This window comes from Bos javanicus, chromosome 5 (assembly GCF_032452875.1).
Source record: "Bos javanicus breed banteng chromosome 5, ARS-OSU_banteng_1.0, whole genome shotgun sequence".
Lineage (NCBI taxonomy): Eukaryota > Metazoa > Chordata > Mammalia > Artiodactyla > Bovidae > Bos > Bos javanicus.
Window position 1 is genome coordinate 27320290 of NC_083872.1, and position 27733 is coordinate 27348022.

At 48.0% G+C, this 27733-nt stretch overlaps 2 protein-coding genes across 11 annotated transcripts in view; one reads left to right on the top strand and one right to left on the bottom strand.

Annotated features, from left to right (window-relative positions):
* Positions 1-9503, bottom strand: ZNF740 (zinc finger protein 740). 3 transcript variants are annotated; one of them, XM_061415949.1, is made up of 7 exons: positions 9414-9503; positions 8284-8596; positions 5770-5919; positions 5344-5433; positions 4637-4760; positions 4222-4340; positions 1-3291 (listed from the first exon to the last, which is right to left on the bottom strand). In XM_061415949.1, the coding sequence occupies exons 2-7, from the start codon at positions 8290-8292 to the stop codon at positions 3202-3204; spliced, it is 582 nt and encodes a 193-aa protein (XP_061271933.1). In that variant the 5' UTR covers positions 8293-8596; positions 9414-9503; the 3' UTR covers positions 1-3201. The 3 variants fall into 3 exon arrangements, with proteins under 3 accessions (XP_061271933.1, XP_061271931.1, XP_061271934.1); XM_061415947.1 differs by having other exon boundaries at positions 8084-8596; XM_061415950.1 differs by lacking the exon at positions 9414-9503 and adding an exon at positions 9159-9259 and having other exon boundaries at positions 8084-8596.
* CSAD (cysteine sulfinic acid decarboxylase) overlaps positions 8956-27733 on the top strand; it is a 27526-nt gene continuing 8748 nt past the window's right edge. Inside the window, exons 1-7 of one of the 8 annotated variants that reach the window (XM_061415936.1) lie at positions 8956-9038; positions 25237-25373; positions 25661-25787; positions 25865-25955; positions 26287-26393; positions 26824-26939; positions 27626-27705. In XM_061415936.1, coding sequence (XP_061271920.1) covers positions 25248-25373; positions 25661-25787; positions 25865-25955; positions 26287-26393; positions 26824-26939; positions 27626-27705 — 647 coding nt within the window. In that variant the 5' untranslated portion in view covers positions 8956-9038; positions 25237-25247. Of the gene's footprint in view, positions 9039-9124; positions 9183-9436; positions 9520-9714; positions 9835-18532; positions 25001-25236; positions 25374-25660; positions 25788-25864; positions 25956-26286; positions 26394-26823; positions 26940-27625; positions 27706-27733 lie in introns of those variants that run through there. The other 7 variants (XM_061415933.1, XM_061415937.1, XM_061415934.1 and 4 more) reach the window with 7 other exon arrangements.

The window sequence follows — 27733 nt, forward strand, 5'->3', positions numbered from 1 at the left end:
TACAAAAGCCCTGTTTTTTATTTAAATATCCTAAATATATCACGAAGGAACATACACTGCACTTTAATGGTAAAAAGATACAAGTTTATAACATCTTATAAAAACTACCATTTAAAAGTGATCTTGTTCATTTGATTATTCCCCTCCCCTAATAGCAAAATAAGTATATTTAAAAAAAAAAAAAAACGTGGAGAGGAAGGGTGGGGTGGGAGGGATTAAGATAAAAGCCCCAGGGCCACACAGAGGCAGAGAACATCTGGGGAGAGGGTTAAAAGTTGTGGTGGGACCCCACACCTCATTTAACCCTCTGATATCAAGCCATGGGGCACAATCAGTAGCTAAGTGATGACAAGAGGTTGTTGGAGGCGGGGTGGACGGAAAAGACTTGAGGTGCTGGGAAGGGCAGGGCTGGTGGGGCCTGGTCCAGCAGCCCATCCAGGAACTGGCGCTACTCTTTCCCAGGTCCCTGAATCCCATGTCCTGGTCTCAAGAGCTGGCCCCACCGCCGTTCCCTTCACTCCAGACACACCTGAGGCATCTTTCCAGTGCTAGACCCCACCCAGCAGAGGGGTGGAATGTTGGGCCCAGGAGCCTTTGCAGCGGTTGGTGATCTCCCTGGGGTGTAAGTGGGACTCTTGGGCGCTGTCACTCCTCCTGCCTCTCAGTTCCCCTCTCCTCACAAATCCATGGCCTCATGAACATCAGCACCTGGGCAACTGAGCTAACCACCTGCTCCTGAGTTTCCACTCACCCAGTCCTCGGCAGGGGTGGTTCTGGTATGGCTCTCTGCACATATGCTCAGAAGTTCCCTCTCCCCCACACACCCAAGCAGGAAGCCGAGGCCTGCAGGGGGCCAGGACACATTCGGACCTAAACACACATTCGCACATGCAGGGGCACACCTCACTAATGTGATTCTCTCCACACACAACCCCAATCCTAAGCTGACTAGCTACAGGTGGCAGGGAGCGACATCTTCCACTTGCAAAAGCACCGTCTGGAAGGACAGTTTTCTGAATGTGTCTGAGACAAACCCCAGCCCCCAGCGGGGCTCTCTGAGAGGGGCTGGCTCACATGCAGAAAGAGGCCCTACTTGCAGGGACCAAGAAGGGCTGGTTTCAGGACTCGCCGTCTAGTTTCTGGACCGTGTCAAACGTGCCAACACAAAACTAGGCGAGAACAGGCTGCAGGCACGTTCCCCAGCGTTTCCCCATAGGATCTCAGATGCTGTCAGGGAAGAGCTCAAGGGTGCCACGCTTCCTTTCTTTTCCCCAAACCCTCACACCTCAGAGGTATGGAGACCCGCCCCCCCCCCGCCCCCGCCTTGTCCCCACTCCCATCTCCTTCAGAACAGGTAACAGGAGTGTGCTGTTCCCTACCTTTTCTGAGAAAGGAAATCACTTTCTGCAGACTGCCAGCTCAGACCCCCCACTGACAGCCTGGTCAGGTTCAGCAAATCTCCATGATTCTTCTGTAATTACTCAGCACACCCCCGTAGGTCAGGAGAGCCCACAACCTGGGAGTCAACCAAACCCCCAGAACCTCCCATAAGGATCCTTTCCTTAGCAGGAAGAAAGAGGGTTTTTATTTCACTTTAGAAAATTCATATTCACAAGCCCTGGCTTGGGTTAGCAACATCCTAACCAGCAGTCTGTTGAATCAATCTTAAAAAAAACCCTCCAAAACGAAGCCCTCCAGTCCCCTCAAGCTGAGTTCTTCAGCTTCTCTTGAACCTAAAGGTTCAGGCCTTCAGGTTTTGGGGGAGGGGCAGTCAGGAGAAGCTGTTTCATGCTCATCCTCCCAAGCTGGGGCTAGAGAAGGGTTTGGCTCAATGATATGCCATCTCCAAGCATACAAACACGAACACTCACATACCACACACACACTCACTCACACACCCCTGATCACTTCTGGGGAGGGTGTAGATAAGGTGGTGGTGTCGGAGCAGAGAAGAGCAAAAAATATAGTTAAGAGTAAAACCTACATCAGGTTTCTCCTTCGGTGTTTTCTCCACAGCACCCTCCCCACCCCCACACAGTTCTTTTTGTGTAGGGACGGCCATCAAGAAGGAAGCCAAGATCTTTTCCTTTGGGACCAAAAGCTAGACCCCTATCTCCTCTACCTGAACACAGTGATAGGACGTGAGCGCGGAGAACAGCACAACACTGCTCAACAGTCACGTCAGGGGACACCAAATTTCTGTGTCTTCAACAGCTGTCACCGAACTTGGGGCTAGTCTTGGGTGGTTCCTAAGAGGGCACAAGGAGAAAGAACCCACTGTATCATCTGCGACTCCTTGCTCGACACCTCTGTCTGGCTTAGGAGTCAGTCAGTATCAGCGAGGTAGCCAAAAACTATCTCCAAGATCAACTACCCAAGGAGAGAAAGGGAAGGGGCTTCAAGGGCCACTCTCACCCAAGTTTCCTCCAAAAGGCACTTGAGCTGACCCCATTAGGTACCAGTGTGGCACCGGCCACTGCAATAGCCCAGGCCACAGCTCCTGCTCTTCCCTGAAGGAAATGAGAGGTACCTGCCCACTCTTCCTGGATCCAGCCCTTGTCTGCTCCCCCCACTGCTCTTCCTTTTGTCCCTACAGTGTATAAGGAGGCCAAAGTAAGCACAGCCGCCACCCTGATCCTATTCTCCTTCAAACAGGAGGTGAGGTACAGGGCTGTGGAACATCAAGGATCAACTGCAACTAAAAACTCAATTTGGGGGAGGGCTGGACCAGCCATAGTCCCTGCTTTAACCAGGACTCTATACCTCCATATTACCTATTTCCACAGTGTGCCTGTTGAAACTGCTTTTGGATAAACAAAAACAAGAACAGAACAAACAAACCCCTCTCCCCAGTCTCCTCCATTTCAGCTGCCAGCGGGAGTCCAGGGTTGTGGGAGCCACGCTTCAGTCTTGGTCCTGCACCTTGAGTCCCCACCTGTGACCTCAGCCGAGGGTCTGGGGACTAGCTTCCCTACCCAGGAATGCTGAAGGAACTTCCCCGAGATACTCAGAGTCTCAGATTATTTACAGAGCTGAAGCTCTGGGGCCTGCCGTCCCCTGATGCACTCTTCCGGTCTCCTGGGTCCACTCCTCCAGGAGGGAGACAGGTACAGACGGGGCGGCGGTGGGACCATCAGACCAGAGGGGGTGCACTCTTCGGTGGATTCTTCTGATTACTCCCACCACCCGGGGCCCCTGCGCCTAGAGAGAAAACTGCCCGTCGGAAGTCTTGGACTGGCACCCTTGGCACATCCGTTTGTGTCTGAGTAATCGATCTGTCCGAGAAAAACACTGAGAAGAAACGGAGGGTTAAGTGCCTGAGAGAAGAAACTTGGTTACCTATTGGCTAGAGCTGTCCTTCCCAAATGGGAGAGGCGCACGTCCCATTCTACATTCCCTTGGCATGTACACAGACAGTATGAGTGCACAGTGGTTAGGAACACAACGCTGAAGTCTCAATCCTGGCCTAGCACGCAGTAGCCACGCAACCTTGGGCAAGCTATCTCAGCCCTGAATGTGTCCACTCATCTGTAAAATGGGGCTAAAGGTACCTACTCACAGAGCGGCTGCTTCATTTATCATGTATTTATTCAGTATCTCAAGGCAGGTACAGTTCCTGGGGCTGAGGACAGAGTGGAGAACCAGCGGGACAAAGTCTCTGCCCCACAGAGCTTTCATACTAGTGTTCTGCAGATACAGCCTGAGAGCGTGGAGCAAAGCTTGAGACCCAGCAAGGCATCCAGAAAGTGCTCACTGTTATCATTTCTCATCTCTTGTTTGTGTCTCGTTTTGGTCCTGGATTTTATACTCACAACACATCAGATATTGACCGCTCCCTCAGGGCAGGAATTTTTCTCTCTTCCTCCTAAGTGCACCTGTCCTGAAGTTCCATTCAATGTGTCTCTAATCCCTGATCTGCTGTGTCCTTGGGAAACTCAACCTCTCTAAACCTCAATTTCCCCATGGGCAAAATGAAGGCCACACAGCTACCTCATGGAGTTAATGTGAAGGTAACGTCACACATGGTCTCACTGTGCCTGGTACGGGCAGAGAAAGATATACCTATATAAGGCCAGAAAGATATACCTCGCCCCGATGTACTAACACCATCATGGCCAGGACTGCGAGATGGCCCCTTGTTAAGCAGGGAGTAGGGGCGAGCCCTGGCTATTGGGGAAGAAAGTTTGTGTGTGGGTGTGAATGCATGACACGTGAGCTTACCTGGTGACACCGTTCACACTGGTAGGGCTTTTCCCCACTGTGTACACGCTTGTGACGCTCCAGGTGGTACTTCTGGATGAAACGCATATCACATATGTCACACTCAAATGGCTTCTCACCTGGCCCAATCAGAGAGAAGGGAGCATCAGGAGGTATACATGGCAGGGACCTCACTCCAGGTATTTTCCCAGAAATCTTTATCTTTTAGTAACGTGTAAACAGCTAATGGGGAAAGGTCCCCAAAGCTGCTGGTCTCAGCAACACCAGATACATACAATCTCTTCTGCCTCATTCACTTACCTTCTTCCCCTACTTCTAATACTTACTCCTTAAAATAAACCCAACAGGAGCTACATACAAATGTAACACAAACTATGGACTATGCTCCCCCTCTGAATGTGAGCAAGAGACTTACCGGTATGAATAAGGATGTGCCTCTTGAGGTGATAACTGCTCCTAAAGGCTCCAAAGCAGTGTTCACAAACAAAATTTTTGGGAATCTTTACTTGAAAAGAACCATTTTGTTCCACTACCACCACCTGGGGGCAAGAGTCAGGCGCATCATGAAGCTACCCTATCCCTCTGCCCCTTCTTGCCTCCATTCTGCCCTGGCCCTATTTTCAACTGCTGGACAAAGTAACTTCTCTGATGCTGTCATCTCCCACATCCCTCAGAGTTGAGAGACCCTTGGAGGAAGGAGGCAGGGTGAGCAAGCTGTCTGCTTGGTCAAACCTCACACTCTGAACTGACCTTAGAGGGAGACTGCCTGCCCCTCTGCCACAGGACCTCATGCTCCCCCGACCCTCCCCTTACCAAGGATGTTTCACAGAGGGCAGAGATCAACTGCCAAAGTGGTCTCTGGATGGAGCCAGGGTGACTCACTCACCAGCTGTGAGGAGAGCTCAGGGCTGAGCCAGAGAGGGAAGAAAGAAGAGGGCTGCCTTATTCCCAAACTGAATCAGTTTGGGCGTTTCCCCATTACCTGCCTTTTTCTTCTTTTTTTGGCCACTCTGCGTGGCTTGTGGGATCTCAGTTCCCTGACCAGGGGATGAACCCAAGCACTCAACAATGAAAGCGTGGAGTCCTAATCATTGGACTGCCAAGGAATTCCCCATTACCTGCCTTTTTAACAGTCTTTTTTGAATGAGAGGCCTCAGCCAAGCTGTCATCGTCTTTGCGGCTCCGGGATTTATCACTGTCTTTTCGGTGGCCCTTTAAATACAAATCAAATCTAAATGCACAGTCAATCTGAGAACACAAGACAGGAAGCCAAAAAGGTGCTTTGAGACAACTTGTGAATCACCTGCCCCAGAGGTTTAGAGAAAGTACGCATCCATCTCCTCTCCAAGTACCTTGGTTTTAACGAGCTGTTGTACAGGAAAGACCTTCCTTTCCTGTACCCTCTAAAATACCCATACTCATGGCCCAGCTGTATCCCCTTTCCCACTTCCCTAAACAAAAGCACTGAGGACTCAGAGCTGGGCACCTCCTGGCAGAGAGCTTGGGCCACCCGACCCCCAGGTGCCGCAATGGGCTCAAGTGCTGTACCTGACTCGAGCACCTCAGCACATCAGGGCTACCTGCCCGCTCTCCATTCTCGGCCTGCTTGCTGGCAATCTGGCTCAGCATCATCTTCTTGCTGGCTGCAGTGGGAACCAAACTCACACCTGCTAGGCCTTCACAAGCCAGGAGACTTGCCTAAGTTGAAAGGAGATGAGGTGTCAGGTCACCTGGCAGGGCAGGGCAAAAACAGACTGCCAATTTCCAAAGAACTACCTTAAACACCCAGCTACTAACATGCGGCTTCTCTCCAAGGAGCGTTCCTCCTCACCACAAAACCCTGCTTCCTTTGAGAGTCCTCCTAACTCATCTCACCAGGACTAGTTATTCATTTTGTCAGCTGTCAGCATTCAGACACAGACTAAGTGAATAATCAGATGCTACTGACGCTTTTGTCATTAGCACTGTGCTGGGTAAAGTGTCTATCTATACATTACTTTGAAGCTACACGAGGCTTAGAAATACCAAGAGTCCGTCCTGTTGACCCACTGACATGGGAGATTTCTGGGGGAACTTCCTTCTTTCTCTCTTGATGACACTTAGCTACACAGAACCCGCTTCTGACTGGCAGATCTCACTGGTGCCAAATGTATAGTCTATCAAGCTCTACAAACGTGTACCAGTAAAATTAGGTCACTTCTCCCTTTAGATTTAAAATTCTCTAAGTGCTGTCAAATATAAAAATTTTATATTTTATAACAAAGATGACAATTAAACCACTTGGGAAGATTTTGGAGTTGAATATACAATTTCTCTTCCTCCTCCCCGTCCTCACCATTCTTGTGTGCATATTCACATTTCTCACAGTCCTTGCTCTACATAGTTTAAAAATTACTTAAGTAAGGGATATTTAGGAAAATTGCTACATTCTTCAAACTGACTTTATTTAGCCAGCACTAGACAATATCCTTTTCTTACTGAAGAAACACTTTTAAGAAACAGTTGGTCAGCTAACTTCCATGAGTAATTTAAAAAGAAATTCCTTTCAGGTGATCAGTACATCCCAGGAACTCCCCCTCTCATCTTCAAGGACTTCGGAGGGAAAGGTCTGGAGGCAAGACTTAACTCTGCTGTTTGCATTGTACAATCTCAGGCAGATTACTCCACCTCTTTAAGCCTCAGTTTCCTTAAATGCAAAATGTTTACCATGGTATCTACCCTCACAGGGTTGATGAGTTAACATACAAAAGCAGCACCCCAGTACAAAGTTAGCAGTTAGGGAAAAGCAGTCTTCTCAGAGCTAGAGTGAACAGGATGCTGTGAAGTGGGTTGCAAACAAAGGAAGAAGAAACTGCACGGCTCCTCCTCTGCATGGAAAAGAAGGAAGCTATGCATGCAGCTGGAAGAAAGCCAGTGATTTCTTCCTGGTGAGGCTGGTAGGGGAGGGTCCCTGGAAGGAAGCTGGCAAAAGCTCCAGGGATGCTACAGACAGCTTTTCTCCCCAGATAACTACAATAACCTGTTGAGCCATCCTGTCTCTCCAATCCATCTTGTATCCCCACAAGGGGGATTTGGAAGGACAAGTACCTTCCAAATACACTGATCTGATGTCACTCTCCTGCTTAACACTCTTCAGAGAGTCCCCATTCCTTATGGAATACAGTTTAATTCCCCAGTAAGGGATAAAAACCCTTCAGTCACACTCAGCTTACTTCTCCAGGAAACAACTCCCTCACCCTAACGTGGCCGTCTATCACTATCTCCTGTCTTTAGCCATCCACCCCGCACCCCAATCCTTTCCTCCGTAACTAGCAAACTGCCCGCAGTACTCCCCAGCTCACCACATCCTCCCAGGACTCTAAGTCTCTGCCCAGGCAGTTGTCCTTGTCTGAACGCCCTGTTCTACTTGTTTATTTAGCAAAATCCTATACATCCTTCCAGCTTCAACTTCTTTTTTCATCCAGGCAAAAGGCTCATTCCCTCCTCTACGGTGTACATACCTCTATTATTGCATATTCCTTCAATCAACAGACTCATTGAGTCTGTACTACTAGCCAGCCACCACGCAGTGTTGTGTATATAAAGATAAATAACAGATTGTCTCTTCATCTCCCCCAACCCCAACCCAACTAGCCTGGAAGCCTGCTGGGGTCAGGGTCAATTTTATTCATCTTTGTATCCCCAGCACAATGCCTTGCATGTAACAGGAGCTCAATAAATTCCTGTTGAAAAAAAAACAAATGAAGCATTCACCAGACTGTTTACTCCCTCATGCCCCTCAAAAGTTACTGTACCAAGTGTAAACTGAGTACATGTTGCTTTGTAAATGTCCCATCAAGGCCTGTGATGCAGTATAGCCTACCTCCTTCATTTGACTGGAAGCTCCCTGAAGGCAGGGGCTGTGGCCTGTCTCCTTTCCTTCCTCTAGATCTCCCCCTGGTGTTTAATACAGAGCTTGGCTCACTGGGTTGGTCAATATGTTGACTAAGGCAGCATTCAAGAGTGAAACTGCAAACACGCTTCCCAGTGATCTTGAAGGAGGAGGACTCTAGAGCTTTTTACCTGAGCCATGCTGATTTCTCACTTAATGCAACTTAAAAGTTCGAGTTTCTTGCTCCACCTTTCCTTAAGACACTGTTGTTTGAAGAACTGTCACCAAATCACTGTAACAACTCTTTCGTGTCCCTTCAGTCCTGCTGCCATACTGAAATGCCTTTGTCTTCAAACAGAATTTAGTGTCCTCCAAAGTAAAGATAGATGTTCCAAGAATCCCTGGTCTCTGCTCGGCTCCTGCCTATTGTCTGAAGAAAAAGGCTGCCAGTCTCAGTTTTCCAGCTGAATTCTCTGAATGAAATTCACGATTTGTTTCAGAAACCTGAAACCAGAAAGGGAAATGGAGCTGTTAGGTGCAACATTCTCAGGCCATACAACCTTCAGTGGGCTGAACTATTTTGCCAGGTGCTCTCTGTGCAACTCTAAACGAAGACATCAGAGTTCTCTTTCTAGGTCATGAGAAGAAACTGGTCTCCAGGCCCTCGACAGGAGTAAAAGTAACTTCGGCCTCTAGTGGAGGCACTGCAGCAGGCCAACTGCTAGGATTTGCCAACTTAGGACTGGAAGGAGGAGGCGGAGGCTCTCTAGGGCTTTTGTGTCCAGTGGGCTGGCCCACGAAGCTCGCACTCTATCAAGGCGACCCGAAGTGGGGTAGAGAAAAGCTCAGGGGTTAACGCTGGGCGCTTCAGCAGCAGGCAGAAACCGGACCAGCAGTACAAGCCCTGGCCGGCCCACACGTGTGCATTCTCCGAGACCGCCCCAAGGTACGTAAACTCGCTGCGGAGGTGGAAGACAAGGAGGCGAAGCCCGACGCTGCGCGTTCCCTCCCATCTTCCCTCCCTCCCTCCAGCCAGCCAGCCAGCCGCTGCGCCCGCCGCACGCACCCGGAGAGCCCAGGAGCGCGCAAGGTGCGTGCTCGCGCCCGCGTCCCTTCCGAGCAAGCCCCCTCAGTCCGGCCGGTGACGCGACCGCACGGTGGTGTGCGCGCAGCCCCTACCTCTCCTCGGGAGCGCCCCGCTTCGCCCCGGGCCCCTCCTTCCCGCCCCTCCCCCTTCCCGCGCGGTGCCCCACGGCCTGCGAGCTGCTGGAGCGCTGCCGCCTGCCTCCACAACGCTGCGCTCCCTGGGGCGTGCTCTTACCTGCCAGGCGCGGCCTCCCGCTGTCTCCCCGGCTGCGCGGCGCCTCCTCCAGGCCGCAGCACTCCGTGCCAGCCCCGTGGCCGCCGCTGCCCCCACCGGGACCGAGGCAAGTTTACAAACACCAACCAGGGGCCCCTTTCCCCGGAAGCACTTCCCCTCCCCCTCCGTCCTCTCCTCTGTGCAGCACTATCCACTTCCGGGCGGGGGCAGACAGAAAGGGGGTGAGGCTGAGGGCGCACCGAGGGAGTGCAGCTGGTGAGTGGGCAGTGCCGACGGCGCGCAGAAGGACGGGAAAAGGGCCGACCGGCGGTACGGCGCGTGCGCCGTGTTGCGGACGCGCCCCCGCGGCCATCTTTATTCAGGGCAGGAAAGAAGGCCCTGAAATGTTGGTATGCGGAGTGTTTGTTGAGGGTTTTGCTAGGTGAGTTTGTTAGGATTCCTTGAAGAAGCGTCATCACTTTCCCTTTCTCGCAGATGTTCTCCCTGTCGCTTATGAGTCTGGAGCCCCAAATAGTGCCAGAATAGTTAGTACCAGGCCTTTCACGTAGCTCTGTCGAGATCATCTTTACCCGAGCTTTTCCATCAGGCGCAGATCTGCAGATTCCGAGGGCCGCCCTTCAGCTGGGAGGGAAGTTTTTTGCACTATCTTGCTGAGTACACTCAACTCCAGTCTGAGAAAGGATTCCCTGGCATATTAATCGCACTCCGAAGTCTTTGATTTCCTCATACCACTTCCGCCTTTATTTCTAGACCGTCCAGTATGTAATATTTGGCTTCCTCACCTCCGAAAACGCATAGGACTCTCCGGTTGTTCAGTAGCTCAGTCGTGTCCGACTCTTTGGGACCCCATGGGCTTAAAGCACGCCAGGCTTCCTGTCCTTCACTGTCTCGCAGAGCTTGCTCAGACTCATGTCTGTTGAGTCCGTGATACCGTCCAACCATCTCATCTTCTGTCGTCCCTTTCTGCCTTCAGTCTTTCCCAGCATCAGTGTCTTTTCTAGAGTCGGCTCTTCGCCTCAGATATACTGGAGCTTCAGCATCAGTCCCTGCAATGAATATTCAGGCTTGATATCCTTTAGAGTTGACTGGTTGGATCCCCTTGCAGTCCAAGGGACTCTCAAGAGTCTTCTCCAACACTACAGTTCAAAAGCATCAATTCTTCAGCGCTCAGCCTTCTTTATGGTTCAGCTCTTACAGCTGTACATGACTACTGGAAAAACCATAGCTTTGACTAGACGGATCTTGTTGGCAAAGTAATGTCTCTGCTTTTTAATACCAGATTGGTTATAGCTTTTCTTCCAGGAAGCAAACGTCTTTTAATTTCATGGCTCTAGTCACCATCTGCAGTGATTTTGGAGCCCAAGAAAATAAAGTCTGTCACTATTTCCATTGTTTCCCCATCTGTTGGCCATGAAGTAATGGGACCGGATGCCATGATCTTAGTTTTTTGAATGTTGAGTTTTTTATTTCTTCATAGTGCTTCCGCCTTTATTTCTAGACCATCCAGCATCTAACTTTGGCTTTCTCCCCGAAAAGGCATAGGGCTCTCCTCAGTAGGAAACTGTGGTCTCATTGGAGATTTGGCAATGCAGGGTGGCCTGTTGGCCCAGCTACATTAGGAAAACTCCAGCCTTTCTTTAAATTCTGTTCCCAACTTTCCTGCTAAAGATGGGCTTCCCCAGTGACTCAGAGGGTAAAAAAATTCTGCCTGCAATGCAGAAGACCTGGGTTCGGTCCCTGGGTTGGGAAGATCGCCTGAAGAAGGAAATGGGAACCCACTCCATTATTCTTACCTGGATAGTTCCACGGATGGAGGAGCCTGGCGGGCCACAGTCCATGGGATTGCAGAGAGTTGGATGCGACTGTGGGACTAACACTTTCACTTTCTGCTAGAGATGGACTATGCATTAATGCACTTGATGGAAGGAAATGTCCATTTTATTTAGGTGCTGTCAGGTTGTGAGTGTAGGGGAATTAACGGAGATGCCTAAATAAATAAAAAAAAATCTTTGTTTATGAATGAAGACAATTTCCAGCCACTTTATGTACATAGATTTCGTTTCTGTGAGCACTTCATTTTTTTTACCAATTGACAGCAAATCTTTGTGGTCTTAAGATCATCATAGAACAGATAAAATTGAGTGAGATTATCAGAAATAAATCTTTAATTAAGAAAATAGCTCAGGGACTTCTTTGGTGGTCCACTGATTAAGAATCCCCGTTATAATGGGGAGGGGGTAGGATGGGCGTTCCATGCTTGGTGGAGGAACTAAGATTCCACATGCCATTGGGCAGTTAAGCCCGTGTGCTGCAACTCCCTAGCGGGCTGCTGCAACTAACACCTGATTCAGCCAATAAATACTTAAAAAAAATAGCTCATGCTTATTTTAATAAGTCCACACAGCACAAAAAAATTAAAAGGCAAAAAAAATGTTGCCATCTGAAGGTAGTCACTTATATCAGTTTGTTGTATATACAACCAGGCTTCTTCCTATGTTCATAAAAACTTTTTTTTTTTTTCATCCAGAATTTGTTTTTGAGCACCACAGTGGACCAGACAAAAGTGTTTTACACATCTTCTAAGTAGTTTCACATTTTAAAAATTGTTTCAGTATTCCAGCAATTTGTATTTTAGTTTGTCTAGGCCCATCCTCAATGAACATTCAGGTTAGTTTCAGTTTTTTTGTTTTATAAACCATGCTGTATGAACATCCTTATAGTGATCCTTTTGTTTTTATAGATTTATAGGTAGGAAATGGGCATTTAAAATTTTAATAGGTCCTGTGAAATTGAATTTCAGGGGTTTGTAACAGTTTACACATTCAGAGCCATGTGTAAAAGTCCCCAGTTCCTGCAATCTTGGCAATACTGGATGCTATGAATTTTTTATACAGTTGCCAACTTGACAGGTAAAAAATAGTAATTTTATTATTTTAATTTGCATATCATTGATAGTTAAGTTGAGCATCTCTTGTTGCTTTTTAACCATTTAATTGTTTTTGTAAACTGCCTATTCACATCTCTTGCCTGTTAAGGAAAAAGTAGATCGTTTGTCTACTTTGTATTGATTGGTAGAAATCTCCATGTTACACTAACTTTTCATTTGTCATATGCTTTTAAAATTTTTTTCTCTTATTTTTCATTTATCTTTGAACTTTTTTTTAGAGTGGAAGTTGTGTTTTGTGGGAAAATATTTGAAACATTTCTATGAAAATAGTTACAAGAAAAGAATGTTTACAATCAACACTAATATTCTATTAGAGATCCTGGCCATCCAAAAGTCATAATTAGTATTTATTTATTTTTGGCTGCGCTGGGTCTTCGTTTTTGCAAGTGGCCTTTCTTTAGTTGCAGTGCCTGGGTTTCTCATTGCGACAGCTTCTCGTTTCAGAGTGTGGACTCTAGGGTGTGTGGGCTTCAGTAGTTGCAGTGTACAGGCTTCGTTGCCCCACAGCATGTGGAGTCTTCCTGGAGCAGGGATAGGACTCCTGCCCCCTGCATTGGCAGGCGATTCTTAACCACTGGACCACCAGGAAACTCCAATTTTCATATTTTTATGTTCAGTGTTTTCACATGATCTATCCATTCACAAAGAGAATCAAATTGACAAAATACTAAAGCCAGTGAGTTCAGCTGCATCGCCAGATGTATGATTAACAAACAACTTATATAAATAAAATACGAGAACAATAATCAACCATAAAAATATCGTAGAAAGATATCATTCACAATAAAAAAGTTTACATTTGTAGACATAAATTTAACAGGAAATTGGCAAGTTATGTGTTAAAATCAGATTATTTTAGTGGAAGACAAAAAGGGCTTGATTATTATGATTTTTGACTGTGCCTCATGGCTTGTGGGATCTTAGTTACCTGACCCGGGATTGAACCTGGACCAGGGCAAAGCACTCACTAGTCCACCAGGAACTTCCCCAAATGCTTGATTAGGTGGAGTTTTATCATGTCTGTGAATAGGAAGACTTAATATTATAGAGACAAAGTTTTTGCTTTAGATTAAGTTAAATTATTATTAAAACAGGACTTTGCATGGAACTTAAAGTGACTTTTAAATTTGTAAGGAAAGGAATAATTGGAAGAGAGCAAAGACCATTTTGGAAAACAGTGAGTAGGTAAAACGATGATGGGGCAGGGGAAGTAAAGGCATGAATCATCTTTAACCACTTTAATGTGTCTTTCTTTAAACAGAATTTTTAAAGTTTTATGTAGTTAAATCTGCCTGTGGTTTTGGGGTTTTTGTGAAATGCTACCTCAATATTATAAAAATATTTCCCTGTATTTCCTTCTGGTATTCTTAGAGTTGTATATTTTCTGTTTTACGCCTTTACCTCAGCTGCAGTTTATTTTTGTGTGTGGCGAGAAGTAGTGAGAAATGCCAGATTTAAAAGGGACTGGTGATGTAGCAGGAAAGGTCCTCGCCTAGATGTCACCTTTGTCATCTTGGACAAATTAATTTCACTCTGTCTGGTGCAAGAGTCCTTGACTTGAAGATGAGAGTCAGGCTAATTCTAGCGCTCCTGTGAAGCCCATAGGTGAAAAGTCTTTAAGAAGAAAGAAAAAACCCTTTGCATATCTTCTGAAGTATCATTAATACTGATTTTTGGTTTATACACATCATATGTAAGTGAAGTGAAACATTTTTCAGAACCTGGAAACAGTTTATTCAAGTTTGTGCAAGAGACATCTGTGCTGCTGTCTACCTATTACCTTGCCGACTCAACACCCACATTAGTGATGGCTCCAGGTCTTGTGTGTAGTGTTTTCTCCCCTTCTAGATTGTAAATTCCTGGGTGAGGGGAGAGAGGTCTAAGTCTTATCTTTAAGTAAAGCACCAAATAGAAAATAGGCATTCAGGAAAAGTATTAATTTTCATCTTTCCCACTACTACTACTTGGCAGAAGGAAGAGAAGAGTGGGAAAGATGAAGACAGATATTTTCCTGAATGCTTATTTTGTATTTGGTGCTTTATTTAAAGGGCTTCCCAGGTGGCGCAGTGGTAAAGAATTTGCCTGCCAATGCAAGAGATGCAAGAGATACAGGTTTGATCCCTGAGTTGGGAAGATCCCCTGGAGAAGGAAATGGCAACCCCCTCCAATATTCTTGCCTGGAGAACTACCATGGACAGAGGAGCCTGGTGGGCTACAGTCCTTGGGGTTGCAGAGTTGGACACGACTAAGCATGCATGCACGCATGGTTTACATAAGGAAGCATAAGACTTAGACCTCTCCCCGCCCAGGAATTTACAGTCTTTCAGAAGGGCAGAAGACACTGTACACACAGGAACTGAACCACTATTAACGTGGGGGTGGAGTCAGTGGAGTAATAGGTAGACAGAGGTCAGTGTTTTCACCTTCTAACAATAAATAAACCTGACTGAAAGTGCTTTAAGAAGCACGTGCCCTAATCCCTTTGCCCTCATGCAGGCTTCCTCCTGGGCAGCCTTCCTCAGCTTCCTTGGTACACCCTACCTTCAGGCCCACCCCATCACTTTTTCAAGTTGTGTTTTAATGATTACTGATTAGATTGGTCTTTTCAGATTAGTCTTTTCCTGCGTCAGCTCTCTATCACCTTAAGGAGGGTCGGAGTGTTTTCTCTTTGAAGGCTGCCCTGGGCCAATTGAGTGGAGTTAACCAGCCTTCCCTTTCTCTAGGGAGCGAGCGTGCCTTAATTTTACACACTGGCCTCCCTCGTGACTTGTTAGCTGAAGTGAGCAAAGCAGACACACAGCATCTGGGGCAGTGCCAGGCAGCAGATACTCAGTCGCTGTTGAACTAGCTGAACCCGTTCCTCTCTCAGAGCCAGTTGGGCTGCATAGTAGAAATGAGCGGTATTGGCTACGTTGGTCACCTGGTAGACCTTTTAGATGGGAGTGAATTTTAGGAGTTAGGAAACCACACGATGTAATGGGGTCATTGCTTGAGCCTGGTATACAGTTTGGAATTTTTGTTGCCCCTTCATTCCTTTTTTCATGTTGCTTAAAAATAATCTTTAATTACGTAAGTCAGTGGAATTATCACAGAAAATTATAAAAATATAGAAGTACATAAATAAGAAAATGAAAAATTGTCTATAATCCCAATACCTAGAAATAACCACAGTTAATATTTTAAAGACTTCTCCAGTTTTTTAAAAAAATGCATGGGGAGTAACTGCTAATAGATAGGGGGTTTCTTTTGGGGATGATGACAATGTTCTTGATAGTGTGATCCATGCACAACTTTGTGACTATACTAAAAAGTACTGAATTGTACATTTGAAAAGGGTGAACTTTGTGGTATGTGAATCATATCTCAATAAAGCTCTTATATTTAAAAAAACACTTGTAGGTGTGTACACATAGTATTGTTTTATAAACTGAGAGAAAGTGCATATACTATGCTCCTTTGCTGCTAAATGTTTCAGCATATGTTTCCAAAGAATAAGAACATTCTCTTCCATAACTGCAATGCAGAGATCAAGCCATTCACAGATTCCACCAGTTCTTCCAGTGACTTTCTTTACAGCAGTTTCTTTTTCTTCCTTATCCAGGAACCCATTTAAGATCATGTGTTCCTTTTGGTTGTAATGTCTCTGCTGCTGCTGCTGATAAGTCGCTTCAGTCATGTCCAACTCTGTGGGACCCCATAGACGGCAGCCCACCAGGCTGTGCTGTCCCTGGGATTCTCCAGGCAAGAACACTGGAGTGGGGTGCCATTTCCTTCTCCAGTGCATGAAAGTGAAAAGTGAAAGTGAAGTCGCTCAGTCACATCCGACTTGTAGCGACCCCATGGACTGCAGCCCACCACTGCAGGCTCCTCCATCCATGGGATTTTTCTAGGCAAGAGTACTGGAGTGGCTTGCCATTGCCTTCTCCGTGTAATGTCTCTAGTTTCCTTCAATCTGGAACAGCTCCTTAGTTTTTCTTTGATTTTCATGATACTGACATTTTTGAAGATTACAGGCTACGTTGTTTTGTAGAATGATCCTCAATTTAGATATGTTTCCTCATAGTTAAATTCAGATGGTGCATTTTTGGCAGCAGTGATGCTGAGAGCTTTTCCATCCCTCATGTCAGGAGACCCACAATGACTGTCTGCCCCACAATTGGTGATGTTATCCTCAATTACTTGGGTAAGGTGATATTCATCAGGTTTCTCTGCTGTAAAGTTACCACTTCTTTTTAAAGTGCTTTTAAGGAAAAGAATTTTACAACATTACCCAGAAGAAAAAGCTTTATCCAGGTTTTAGTGTTGTGCTGATGTTTTGAATGAGAGAGAAAGACAATTAACCTTTGAAGATTTTTAAATATAAAGGAAAAAAATCAACGAGGAGGAGGAGGGAGGCGCTCAGTTGGAGTTTAGGTTTCAGAAGATGATACCATTCATGTAACCAGGGAACTCGAGGACAAGAGAAGATTTGAGAAGGCCGATATCGAGTCCACTTTTGGACCATTTGAGTGTGAAGTCCTGTGAGACTTCCACATTAGGCAGGTGGCATCGTGGATCTGGGCTGGTGAGAGAGCTCTTGGATGGAGGAGTCACCAGCCTGTAGCCCTGGGAGTGGATGAGTGTCCAGGGAGAGGTGCAGAACACAAATGAAAGAGGTCCTGGAGTAGAACCCTGAGCGGCTCTCAAGGGAGGGCCAGAGGAAGGTGAAGGGGCAAAGAGAACTAAGGGAATGCTCAGGAGTAGTCACATGCAAGCCAGTGAAAGAATATATTTCGAGCTGGAATGCAAACGGTATCTAATGGCCCCAGAGGGGTCAAGTAGGATAAAGATGATATGTATCCATTAGATTTGGATGCAGGGACATTCTCGGTCGTCTTGAAGGTGGAAGCTGCATGGTAGTGGGCTCAGGAAAGTGTGCGAGGAAAGAAATGGAGTGGAGCTAACTGTTTTAAGAAGGTTGGTTGAGAAGAGGAGGTAGCTGGAGTTGGGAACACGTGAGAGGTTTAGACAATTTAAAATGCTGTGATAAAGAGGTAGTGGGAAGGAGAGTTGAAGAAATGGGAGGGGGTAATCAAGAGGGTATCCATGAAGGAAGAGGAGAGAAAGTCTTTAGATCAGTGGTTCCAACTCAGACGTCTACAGGGCCAGGTTGGTAAAGGAGATGAGTGAGGTGGGCTATCTGGGCTAAGGGGAAACAATGCAAAATCCTAAGGGCCTGGGGCTAGTTGTGAGGATTGTCAACCATCGCCCCGCGCTTTGCAGTCCCTACTTCTGGGAGGATTACACATCCTTACCCCACTCACCCCGGGGCTTGTTTTGGTCAACTGGATTTGACCAGATGTGCCACGTGCCAGGTCTGAGCTGAAGTTTTGGGAGTTGGTGCATGGTGTTCTCTGCCTTTTGCTTTTTTCCTCTCTGCAGTGAGAATGTTGTGTCCCCAGTAGGGGCTGTTCCTTCAGCCTGGGTGTTGGAATAAAGGTACATGAATCAGAGCTATAGCTAATCCAGTGTAAGCCATGAAAGAGAAATAAATCTCTGTGGTAAAGCAGTGTTTGTTTGTTCTTTTTGCTGTGCCATGAGGCCTGGGGGATTTTAGTTCCCCAACCAGGGCACGCCTGCAGTGGGAGCACCAAGTCTTAACCCCTGGACTGCCAAGGAGGTCTCAAGGCAGTGGAGTTCTGAATCCATTATTTATCACAGCGAAACTAATACAGGAGTTCCACTAAAACTATATTAAGGTAATTTTTACTTCTACAGTTTAAAAAATTCAGAAGTTTGACAGCACACTCTTAACTGAGGCTGAGAACACAGGCTCTTTCATACATTTGGTATCACTTCATGGATGTTGGCAATGCTTACTGAGGTTACAAATGCAGGTGGCTGTAGTCAAAAAGCGGAGAAGGCAATGGCACCCCACTCCAGTACTCTTGCCTGGAAAATCCCATGGACGGAGGAGCCTGGTAGGCTGCAGTCCATGGGGTCGCTAAGAGTCGGACATGTCTGAGCGACTTCACTTTTACTTTTCACTTTCATGCATTGAAGAAGGAAATGGCACCCCACTCCAGTGTTCTTGCCTGGAGAATCCCAGGGACGGGGGAGCCTGGTGGGCTGCCGTCTATGGGGTCGCACGTAGTCGGACACGACTGAAGTGACTTAGCAGTAGTCAAAAAGACAGACAATAACAAGTCTGGCAAGTTTGCGGAGAAATGCAAACCCTCGTGGCAATATAAAATAGTGTAGCTGCTTTAGAAAACATGTCAGCAGTTCCTCAAAAAGTTAAATGTAAAGTGTGTGTGTGTGTGTGTGTGTGTGTGTGTGTTCAGTCGCTCAGTCACGTCTGACTCTGTGTGACCCTATGGACCTCAGCCTGCCAGGGTCCTCTGTCCATGGGATTTTCCCAGGCAAGCATACTGCAGTGAGTTGCCATTTCCTTCTCCAGGGGATCTTTCTGACCCAGGGATCAAACCCATATCTCCTGCGGCTCCTGCATTAGCAGGGGGATTCTTTACTGCTGAGCCACCAGGGAAGCCTGGAATGTATATACCAGACACTGAATAAATACTAGAGAAAGGAAGGGCTCCAGAGTGCAGGTGACAGAAAGAGTGAGTTTGAATGGCTTTTTATTTGCTATGAGAAATTTGAAGTGAGAGGGAAACGGAGAAGATTGATGGGTCAGTCATTTGAGAGGTGTGGAAAATTTTGAAATAATAGCTCCAGAGACTGGAGGTAGAGCTGTCAATAGCAGAATAGTAATGTTCCAGGCAGTGCTGTGTGTTCAGTCAAGTAGAGTCACTGCTGCTTTTTGCCTCTGAAGATGGTCACTACCCTCGTTACAGTCCTGGGAATTCCCTTCACCTCTCCTGCGTTGGGCAAAATTTGACGTGGTCTGATTCTCTGTCCTTTGTCCATGACCTGCTTTGGTGTGTTTGTTTAGTCTTGTCTCTGGAAGTCTTTGGATCCTCCGTTGTTCTGAAACAGTATCATAATCTGTCTTTCTGTTGGTCATTCAGTGGATCTTTTTGGTCTATCCTTCGGTTCTATAAAGTTTTTCTTTTTTAAAATTTTTATTGTTTTCCTCCTTTTCCCCCCTGCCCCTTCTCTTTCTGTAACTTCTGTTAGTTGACTCTTGAGACTTTTGGAGTGATCTTTTCTAAAGTTCTTTTCTCTTTTACTGCCCATCTCTTTATATTTTATCTGCTGTGTGATTTTCTTGACCTTGTCATTTCAGTTGTCATAGTTTTAAAACTCTAGAGCTTCTGCTTCTCTGTGTAGCAATCTATTTTTCTTAGTGGATTCAGTATCTTCTGTTTCCTTCTGCTTCCTGTGTTTCTCCTCTTCTACCAAATGCCAGTTTCTCTGTTTTTGCTTCTGTGGTTCACATTAGGGGCTTTCCTCAAATGTCCTGTGGTCCCGGACTGTCTGCTTTCATTTAAGAGTGAGGCACTAAGGCATACTGAAGGCCCAAGTGCATGTAGGATGTATTTATTGGGTTGTGAGCATCATGGACTAGGTGATTGGTCAAGGACTGAAGAGTCTCATTGAGGTCAGTGTCTCCAGAGAGGGAACGCTGTGTAGTCTCCTGGAAGCTTTACCTCTGGCCGCTGACTCTGATCATTGGTTGGGAGAAAGGAGTTGACTCCATAGGTTATTTCCTCCTAATCTTTTCCTTGCAGTGCTTCGTCCTCACCTCCTGCTGTGCTTGACATCCTTAAGTCCCAGACTTTCAGTTTCTCTACTTCCAGCTTCTTTGGAATCTGGTGGAGGAGAGGGGAGTCACTTGGCTGAATGGGCAGGGGAGGAGAGTGAGGGTCTAAATGTTCCTTTTAGAAATTTTCATCTAATTTTCATGTTTTTAGTTGTGCTTCTCCGTCCTGTCTTCCAGGATACCTAGCGTTGTAAATTCCTAAGCCTTTCTGGGCCTTTGCCCTAATAATCAGTTTATATCCCTCTGGCATAGCCCCCTACAGATAGACTGACTTTGACTTTCTGTTATTCGCTGAACCAGTTACCACTTCTCATCTGCTTTCTCTCCTCTACAGTTATTGACATCTCTCACCTCCTGTCTCTGTTTTATTCTTCAGGATTTAAAATTCCACTGATGTAATTTTAGTGGGGTTTCAGGAAGGAGTAGTGGTAAACATATGTGTTTAATCTGCCATGTTTAATTGGAATGAGCACAGAGACCATGAATTTATAGCAAAACCAATTTGAATGTTTAGGTGGTTTTTCACTAGCAGAATCCACAGTCCGGGTGGATTTGGTAAGAGAAGGACTGGCCAGCTGGAGTGGGATCCTGCCAGGTGAGTTCGGTGGAAGGACATTAGGGCTAGGGAGTTGAGGATTTTGGACAAAGGGTGGTTGAAGCAGCGGACTGTGCACCCCGGGCTGTGTAAATAAAGGGAAGAAAGATACAAACGAGTCGATGGTTGGAGGAATTTATGAACTGGAGATCCTGTGAAGTCAGAAAAACTTGTCAGTTTCCAAATGAACCCTACTTGGCCCTTGCAGCATCTTCTCAGCCAGGGGTGAAAGCGCCCTCCCTAAGTGTATTCTTGTTTCTTGGCTTTGTTATTCTATTTTAGGGGTTAATGTCCCTCTTGCTTCACCACTTCTTCCCACCATTGCTTTTTAAAAAGAAGACTGTGTGTGGGCAAGGGCTGTTCCCTTCCTCACGTCCCCAAGACAGGATTCTGTACGGAGTGTGAGGGCACGGATGCCTCATCTCCCCATTACCCCTGGAGGAAACTGGGCGTTCAGAGCCCTCACCTTTTGTTTCTTTCTTACAAGCTATTTTTTTAATTTATTTTTTATTTTTGACCGTGCTGGGTCTTCACTGTGGTGCAGGCTTTTGTCTAGTTGCAGCAAGCGAGGGCTGCTCTCTTGTTGCAGCGCTTGGGCTTCTCATTGCAGTGGCTTCGCTTGTTGCAGAGCACAGGCTCTAGCGCACGCGGCTTCCTCAGGTGCAGTTCCTGGGCTCTGAAGCCCAGGCTCAGTGGTTGTGGCACATGGGCTTCGTTGCTCTGAGGCATGTGGAATCTTCCTGGATCAGGGATCAAACCAGTGTCTCCTGCATTGGCAGGCAGATTCTTTACCACTGAATCACCAGGGAAGCCCCCACCTTTCATTTCTGAGCAGTAACTTTGGTCAGATGGATACAGAAGGGGCCGGGTGGACAGCCACGTCTTCCATGCAGACCTCTCTTCAGAGCTTTGGAAAGAGCTCCCGTCCAGGCTGGGGTCTCCCTTTCTTCACCAGTCGTTCCCTCCTTGCAGCCTGTTTTTTGCCCTACTGGCCTGCTTGCCATATCCAATGGCTTGAGCTGATCAACACCAGCAGATGTCTTGGTGGTTCTCTCTTTGAAGCCCTTATTTCATAGCAACAGGCCCTGAGGTGTCCTCACTCCTGGCCCAGAGGTGTTTGCACCACAGCAAGCTCTGGCTGAGGGAGCCCTGTGTGAGGCTGTGGAGCATGGCAAATTAGGATGGGGGCTTCAAAGTCCAGAGCCAACTCAAGACACATGCTGGCTGTGTGACCTGGACAGGTTATATCCATACTGTCTCTGAAATCTGTTACCTCATTTTTTAATAAAATTTTTTTATTGGAGTGTAGTTTGTTTATAATGTTGTGTTAGTTTCGGATGTTCGGTTCATTCAGTCATGTCCGACTCTTTGCGACCCCATGGACTGCAGCACACCAGGTTTCCGTGTCTGTCACCAGCTCCCGGAGCTTGCTCAAGCTCATGTCCATCGATGATGCCATCCAATCATCTCATCCTCTGTCGTCCCCTTCTCCTCCTGCCTTCAGTCTTTCCCAGAATCAGGGTCTTTTCCAGTAAGTCAATTCTTCCCATCAGGTGGCCAAAGTACTGGAGCTTCAGCTTCAGCATCAGTCCTTCCAATGAATATTCAGGACTGATCTCCTTTAGGATGGACTGGTTGGATCTCCTGGCTATCCAAGGGACTCTGAAGAGTCTTCTCCAACACCACAGTTAAAAAGCATCAATTTTTCAGCACTCAGCTTTCTTTATGGTCTAGTTCTCACATCCATACTTGACTCCTGGAAAAATCATAGCTTTAACTAGATGGACCTTTGCTGATAAAGTAATATCTTTGCTTTTTAATATGCTCTCTAGGTTTGTCATAGCTTTTCTTCCAGTTCTCCAGGCAAGAATACTGGAGTGGGTTGCCATTCCCTTCTCCAAGGGATATTCCCCACCCAGGAATCAAACCCAGGTCTCCTGCATCGCAGGCAGATTCTTTACCATCTGAGCCACCAGGGAAGCCCTAGTTTCAGGTGTGAATCTTATATATGTGTATAAGATTCAGAAGTGAATCTTATACACATAAATATATATACACTCTTTTTTTAAAAAATAGGATTCTTTTTCCCATGTAGGCCGTTAGAGAGTATGAATAGAGTTCTCTGTGCTATGCAGAAGGTTATTGTTGGTTATCTATTTTGTATATAGTAGTATGTATATGTCAGTCCCAACCTCACAATTTATCCCTCCCCTGCCGCATTTCCTCATCTTTAAATGTGGGTCATAAGCTTACCCTCGATGACTGTGAAGGTTAGACTGATGCATGTTAAGTTCAGAGTGAGGCATGTGGTGAATACTTCTATGGGGCCTATTTTTACCAGCCTCTGCACCTGAAATGCCCCGTCAGGGGAGCCAGAGTGAGCGCTGATGAGGGGTCGAGTCTCGTTCTCAAGGCTGGCCTGCTCCTCTGGTTTCCCCAAACCCAATCTACTGGGGAGAAGTCTAAGCTGGTTCCTTGGGGTCCAGTGGCTTCTGACAATGGATTGTGTCAGATCAGTCCACTTTGAGGTTGATTCCTCCTTTCCATGTTTTCTGGATCTTCTTGCCTCCTCATTTGGGGGTTCCCTAGGCCTTGGTTTTGCCCCTCTCTCCCTGGCCATGTCTCTGAGCATTCTCTCCCCTGGGGGAATGGAGCCTATCACCAGGCTTCGGTTATACCCCAGCTCCCAAGGGTGCTTTTCTCTCACATCTCATCAGAGCACTGGACCTGACTTCCTCCCAAATGAGTGTTTGTAGCCCCAGTCTCCTCCACTTGGTTGGGTATTTCCAAGAAATAACAATTTTGCTTTCCATCTAGCTTCCGCTTTGCGCATCCCTGTTTTTCTTAGGGGCACTGTTCTTTTTCCTGGGGCTTAAAGCCCCAGGGTCATCTTTGACCCTTCCCTCCCCTCCAATGTAGATTCCGTAAGTGTTGAATTGAGCGTAAACCGGCAAGTGGTTAAGCCTGCATGCTCCTCTGCCTGTCCTTTCCTACCCACATCTCCCTTGTTCACACGTGGGTCACTTCTTTCCTGGCTCACACCAATGGCCTGTTCATTCTTCCTCGTCCGGCTGCCATACGCTGGTCTTCTGAGCGCGTCATTTTCATCATGTTAACTCGCCACGAAATCTTTCAATGGCTTTCCATTTTCTGCAGATAAAATCTAGATTCCTGGCCTGGCTGGTACTCAAGGCTGTCCATAACTCGTGCAGCCCTGCCGCCCTCGCCTTTCTCTCCATCATGTCCTTGCAGATCTTTCCAGTGGCCAGGTGCCTTCACGGACCCGAGAATCAACCACACTCACCCCCAGTGTCAGCTTGTGGCCTTCCTCCCCTGGCCCTGCATGCCTCCTATTCCTTCAAGACACAGCCCCAGTTCCCCTGCAGATCTTCCCCTGTCTTCAGCCTTCATCCCTCTCCTCTTCTCCTGAGTGGCGCTGGGGGTCAGCATCTAGATGGTGCCACCTCCACCCGCACCCTGGTGTGAGCACAGTTGGTGCTTACTTTAGACAGCCACTCCCTGTTTCTTGAGCGGCTCAGCCTGCAAGGCACAGGACTCTACTTGTTTATCGCACTGCTACCCTCAGTGTGACCGTCTTTCTTCCTCCTCTTCAAAGGAGAGGGCTTTAGAAATCAGGACAGTTCTGAGAAGACTCCAGAGGTTGGGATGCAAAGAGATTGGTCTCTGAAAGTGAAAGTTGCTCAGTTGTGTCCAACTCTTTGCGACCCCATGGACTAGAATCCATGGAATTCTTCAGGCCAAAATATTGGAGTGGTTAGGCATTCCCTTCTCCAAGGGATCTTCCCAACCCAGGGATTGAACCCAGGTCTTCAGCACTGCAGGCGGATTCTTTACCCGTTGAGCCACCTCTGAGGCCTGCCTAAACCATTTTACCTCCCTAGTCTTGTTCAGGTCGCTCCCCACCTCCGCCTCTAGGGTCAGCTGCTACAGTTTCCTGCCTCTGCCCCACTCCCCGCTCTTATCTCTTAGCCGAGCAGCCCTCTCTCATCCCCTCTCCAGGCCCTTGGGTTCCGGTGGGAAGTCCGATGTCCTGCTGGTTCTCCTCTCTGCTCCCCTCCAGCCTGAAGTGGAGGTGGCACTTGTTTCTGCCTTATATCTTCTCTCCTCACTTCATCGTGTCAGCTAACGATTATTCAGGAAACTTATCTCAACCTGCTGGCCCTGTCCCAAATCTTTAGGGCAAGGGTCATGAGAGTGATGTCATGGTCATGTGATTGCTGCCTATACCTTGCCCCCTCTGCTTCCCTGGTCCTAACACTCTAAAAAGCCAACTGTGTCCCCTGCCTCCAGTTTATCTGGACAGAGACCAGAGCAGAAAGGTAAGCTTCTCACCTTTGCCTTCGGTGAACAGGGACTGGATTCTACCTGCTTAGCACTAACCTCCTTTTTCTTTCCCGCCCATCTCTGCCGACTCTCTCCCTGGACGCTCTCACTTGCCCTTACCTGTACAGTGAAGGCTGGGCCTTAGGCCCATTCTGGAGTTGAGGAATGCATTAGATTAGGTCTGGGTGGGGTCCACAGGCTGAGTAGGGAATAACTCCTGCTCTGCTCACAGATTTTCTCCTGATGGCTGACTCTCAGCCTCTCCTCTCCCTTGATGGGGACCCTGTGGCTGCAGAAGCCTTGCTCCAGGACGTGTTTGGGATTGTGGTGGATGAGGTCATTCGAAAAGGGACCAGTGCCTCCGAGAAGGTGGGTCTTTGCTCCCTCTTCCTCCTCCTGTCCGTCAAACCTGACTCAGACATTTCCCCCTCTGTCCAGGCTTCTCCCCAGAACCCATCACCGCCTCACTGTGTGCCTCAGGGATTGCATGCTGGATCAGACTGTGTTTATTTATCCTTGTTCATGTGCTGCGTGGAAAACATTCCAAACTGGTGTTGAGTGCCAGTTTGTGGTGTCTATTGTCTGTTGAGATGTGGTTTGAGCAGCCAGTTGGTTGCGTGCCTCGGTGCCCCCGGAGTCTCCTGCTGCTCTCCTAGGTCTGTGAGTGGAAGGAGCCCGAGGAGCTGAAGCAACTGCTGGACTTGGAGCTGCGGCACGAGGGCGAGTCACAGGAGCAGATCCTGGAGCACTGCCGGGCCGTGATCCGCTACAGCGTGAAGACCTGTGCGTGTGGGGCTTGGGGGAGGCGTGTCTGGAATTTGTGCCCAGATCCACTCTGAGCCTGCGTCCCCCTTCTCCAGGTCACCCTCATTTCTTCAACCAGCTCTTCTCAGGGTTGGATCCCCATGCCCTGGCCGGGCGCATTGTCACAGAGAGCCTCAACACCAGCCAGTGAGCCATCCCAGGACCCCTGCTCTCCACCCCACAAAGGATTTGGGTTTGCGGGAGACAGATCCTGGGAGCAAGATAGGAGAATGGTGTCTGCCCCCCTCTCTTTTCGGGGAATCTCTGCTGGCAGAGTCTTTCCCCTCCTACCCATTCGGGTTTCCTTTCCCAAACTCTCTCTTGTATCCCGGCTCCAGTGTTTTCTCATTCTTTCTTTCCTGGTTCTTTGTCACCAGCCCAGCTGTCTCTTCAGCCCTTCCTTTCACTCACACTCTCCACCTCCTCTGAGAGTCCCTCCCAGTCTCTTTCCCACTCTCATCATTCCCTCTCCTGGCAGGTACACGTACGAAATCGCCCCTGTGTTTGTCCTCATGGAGGAGGAGGTGCTGAAGAAACTCCGGGCCCTGGTGGGCTGGAGCTCTGGGGATGGGGTCTTCTGCCCTGGTATGTGAAGAGGAGGGGGCCTTTTCGAGAGTTCCTCCTCCCCCGCCATCCTCTTTCTCTGGGTTGGCTGGGAGGGGTGATTCTCCTTTGTTTCTTCTCCAACTGGGCTTGGGCCAAAGCAGAGAGAAGCTGCCCAGTCCCCTGTATCCTCGTGTTTGCCAAACAGTCCATGGGATTGGTGCCTGCCGTCCTGGCGGGGGGTGGGAGTGGCTCCTGGATCGGCCCAGGGTGAGGAGCAGGGGTGATCAGGAGATCTGCAGATCCTGCCATTCTGGGTCACCAGCATGCCATTTGTCAAGTCCTCGGAACCCGTGGCCCGGTAGCCAGTCACTTGTGCTTCTGGGTGGAGAGATCAGGAGAGCCAAGCTCCAGTTTGCCAAGCTCCCACTGCCACTCCCTCTCGCCACCACCCCTTCCTTCCCTGTGACAGGTGGCTCCATCTCCAACATGTACGCAGTGAACCTGGCCCGCTATCAGCGATACCCAGACTGCAAACAGAGGGGCCTCCGGGCACTGCCGCCCCTGGCCCTCTTCACATCAAAAGAGGTGGGAAGAGGCACAGGCCTACCCTGGGCTCCCGATTCTAATGTCCAGCCAGCTGAGTCCGGGACCCGTGACTCAGCCTGCCCAGACCCTTCTCTGAGGCTGGCCTGCCCCATAGGTGGATGTGCTTCCTTCCACCAGAGGGGCTGTGTAAGGGCCCTTGTCACCTTGCCTGCTGTCTGGGGTAGCGGAGGGGCATCCAGCAGCAGTGTGCATAGTCCACACCCTTTCTCCTGAGAGTGTGGTCCATGGGCCAGTGGCATCACTATCACTTCTTGTTTCTTGTTGTTTAGTCACTAAGTTGTGTCCGACTGTTTGCAATCCTGTGGACTGTAGCCTGCCAGGTTCCTCTGGCCGTGGGATTTTTTAGGCAAGAATACTGGAATGGGTTGCCATTTCCTTCTCCAGGGGATTTTTCCCATGCAGGGATCAAACCCGTGTCTCCTGCAATGCAGGCATATTCTTTACCACGGAGCCACCAGGGAAGATCAGTATCACTTGGGAGCTTGTTAGAAATGCAGAATCTTTGGCCCCCGTGCAGACCTACTGAATATGAATCTGCATCTTTACCAGACACACTGGTGATTTGTAGGCATGTGAATGTTTGAGAAGCCCTGGTCTACAGGGTCTCAACCATTTAACCAGTCTCTTTCCTCCCCACCCTCCCTGCCCTCTTCCTTCCCCCGCAGTGTCATTACTCCATCAAGAAAGGAGCCGCTTTTCTGGGACTTGGCACCGACAGTGTCCGAGTGGTCAAGGCAGATGAGAGGTGAAGGTCCTTCTGTCTGCGTGGCTCA

Excerpts from the sequence above, each read along its gene's own strand:
- ZNF740 (XM_061415949.1), bottom strand. Across the intron at positions 4,761-5,343 it reads CAAAAAAGACTGTTAAAAAG|GTGGTGGTAGTGGAACAAAA; the intron begins GCAGGTAATGGG and ends TCTTGCCCCCAG. Across the intron at positions 4,341-4,636 it reads GCACATCCTTATTCATACCG|GTGAGAAGCCATTTGAGTGT; the intron begins GTAAGTCTCTTG and ends TGATTGGGCCAG.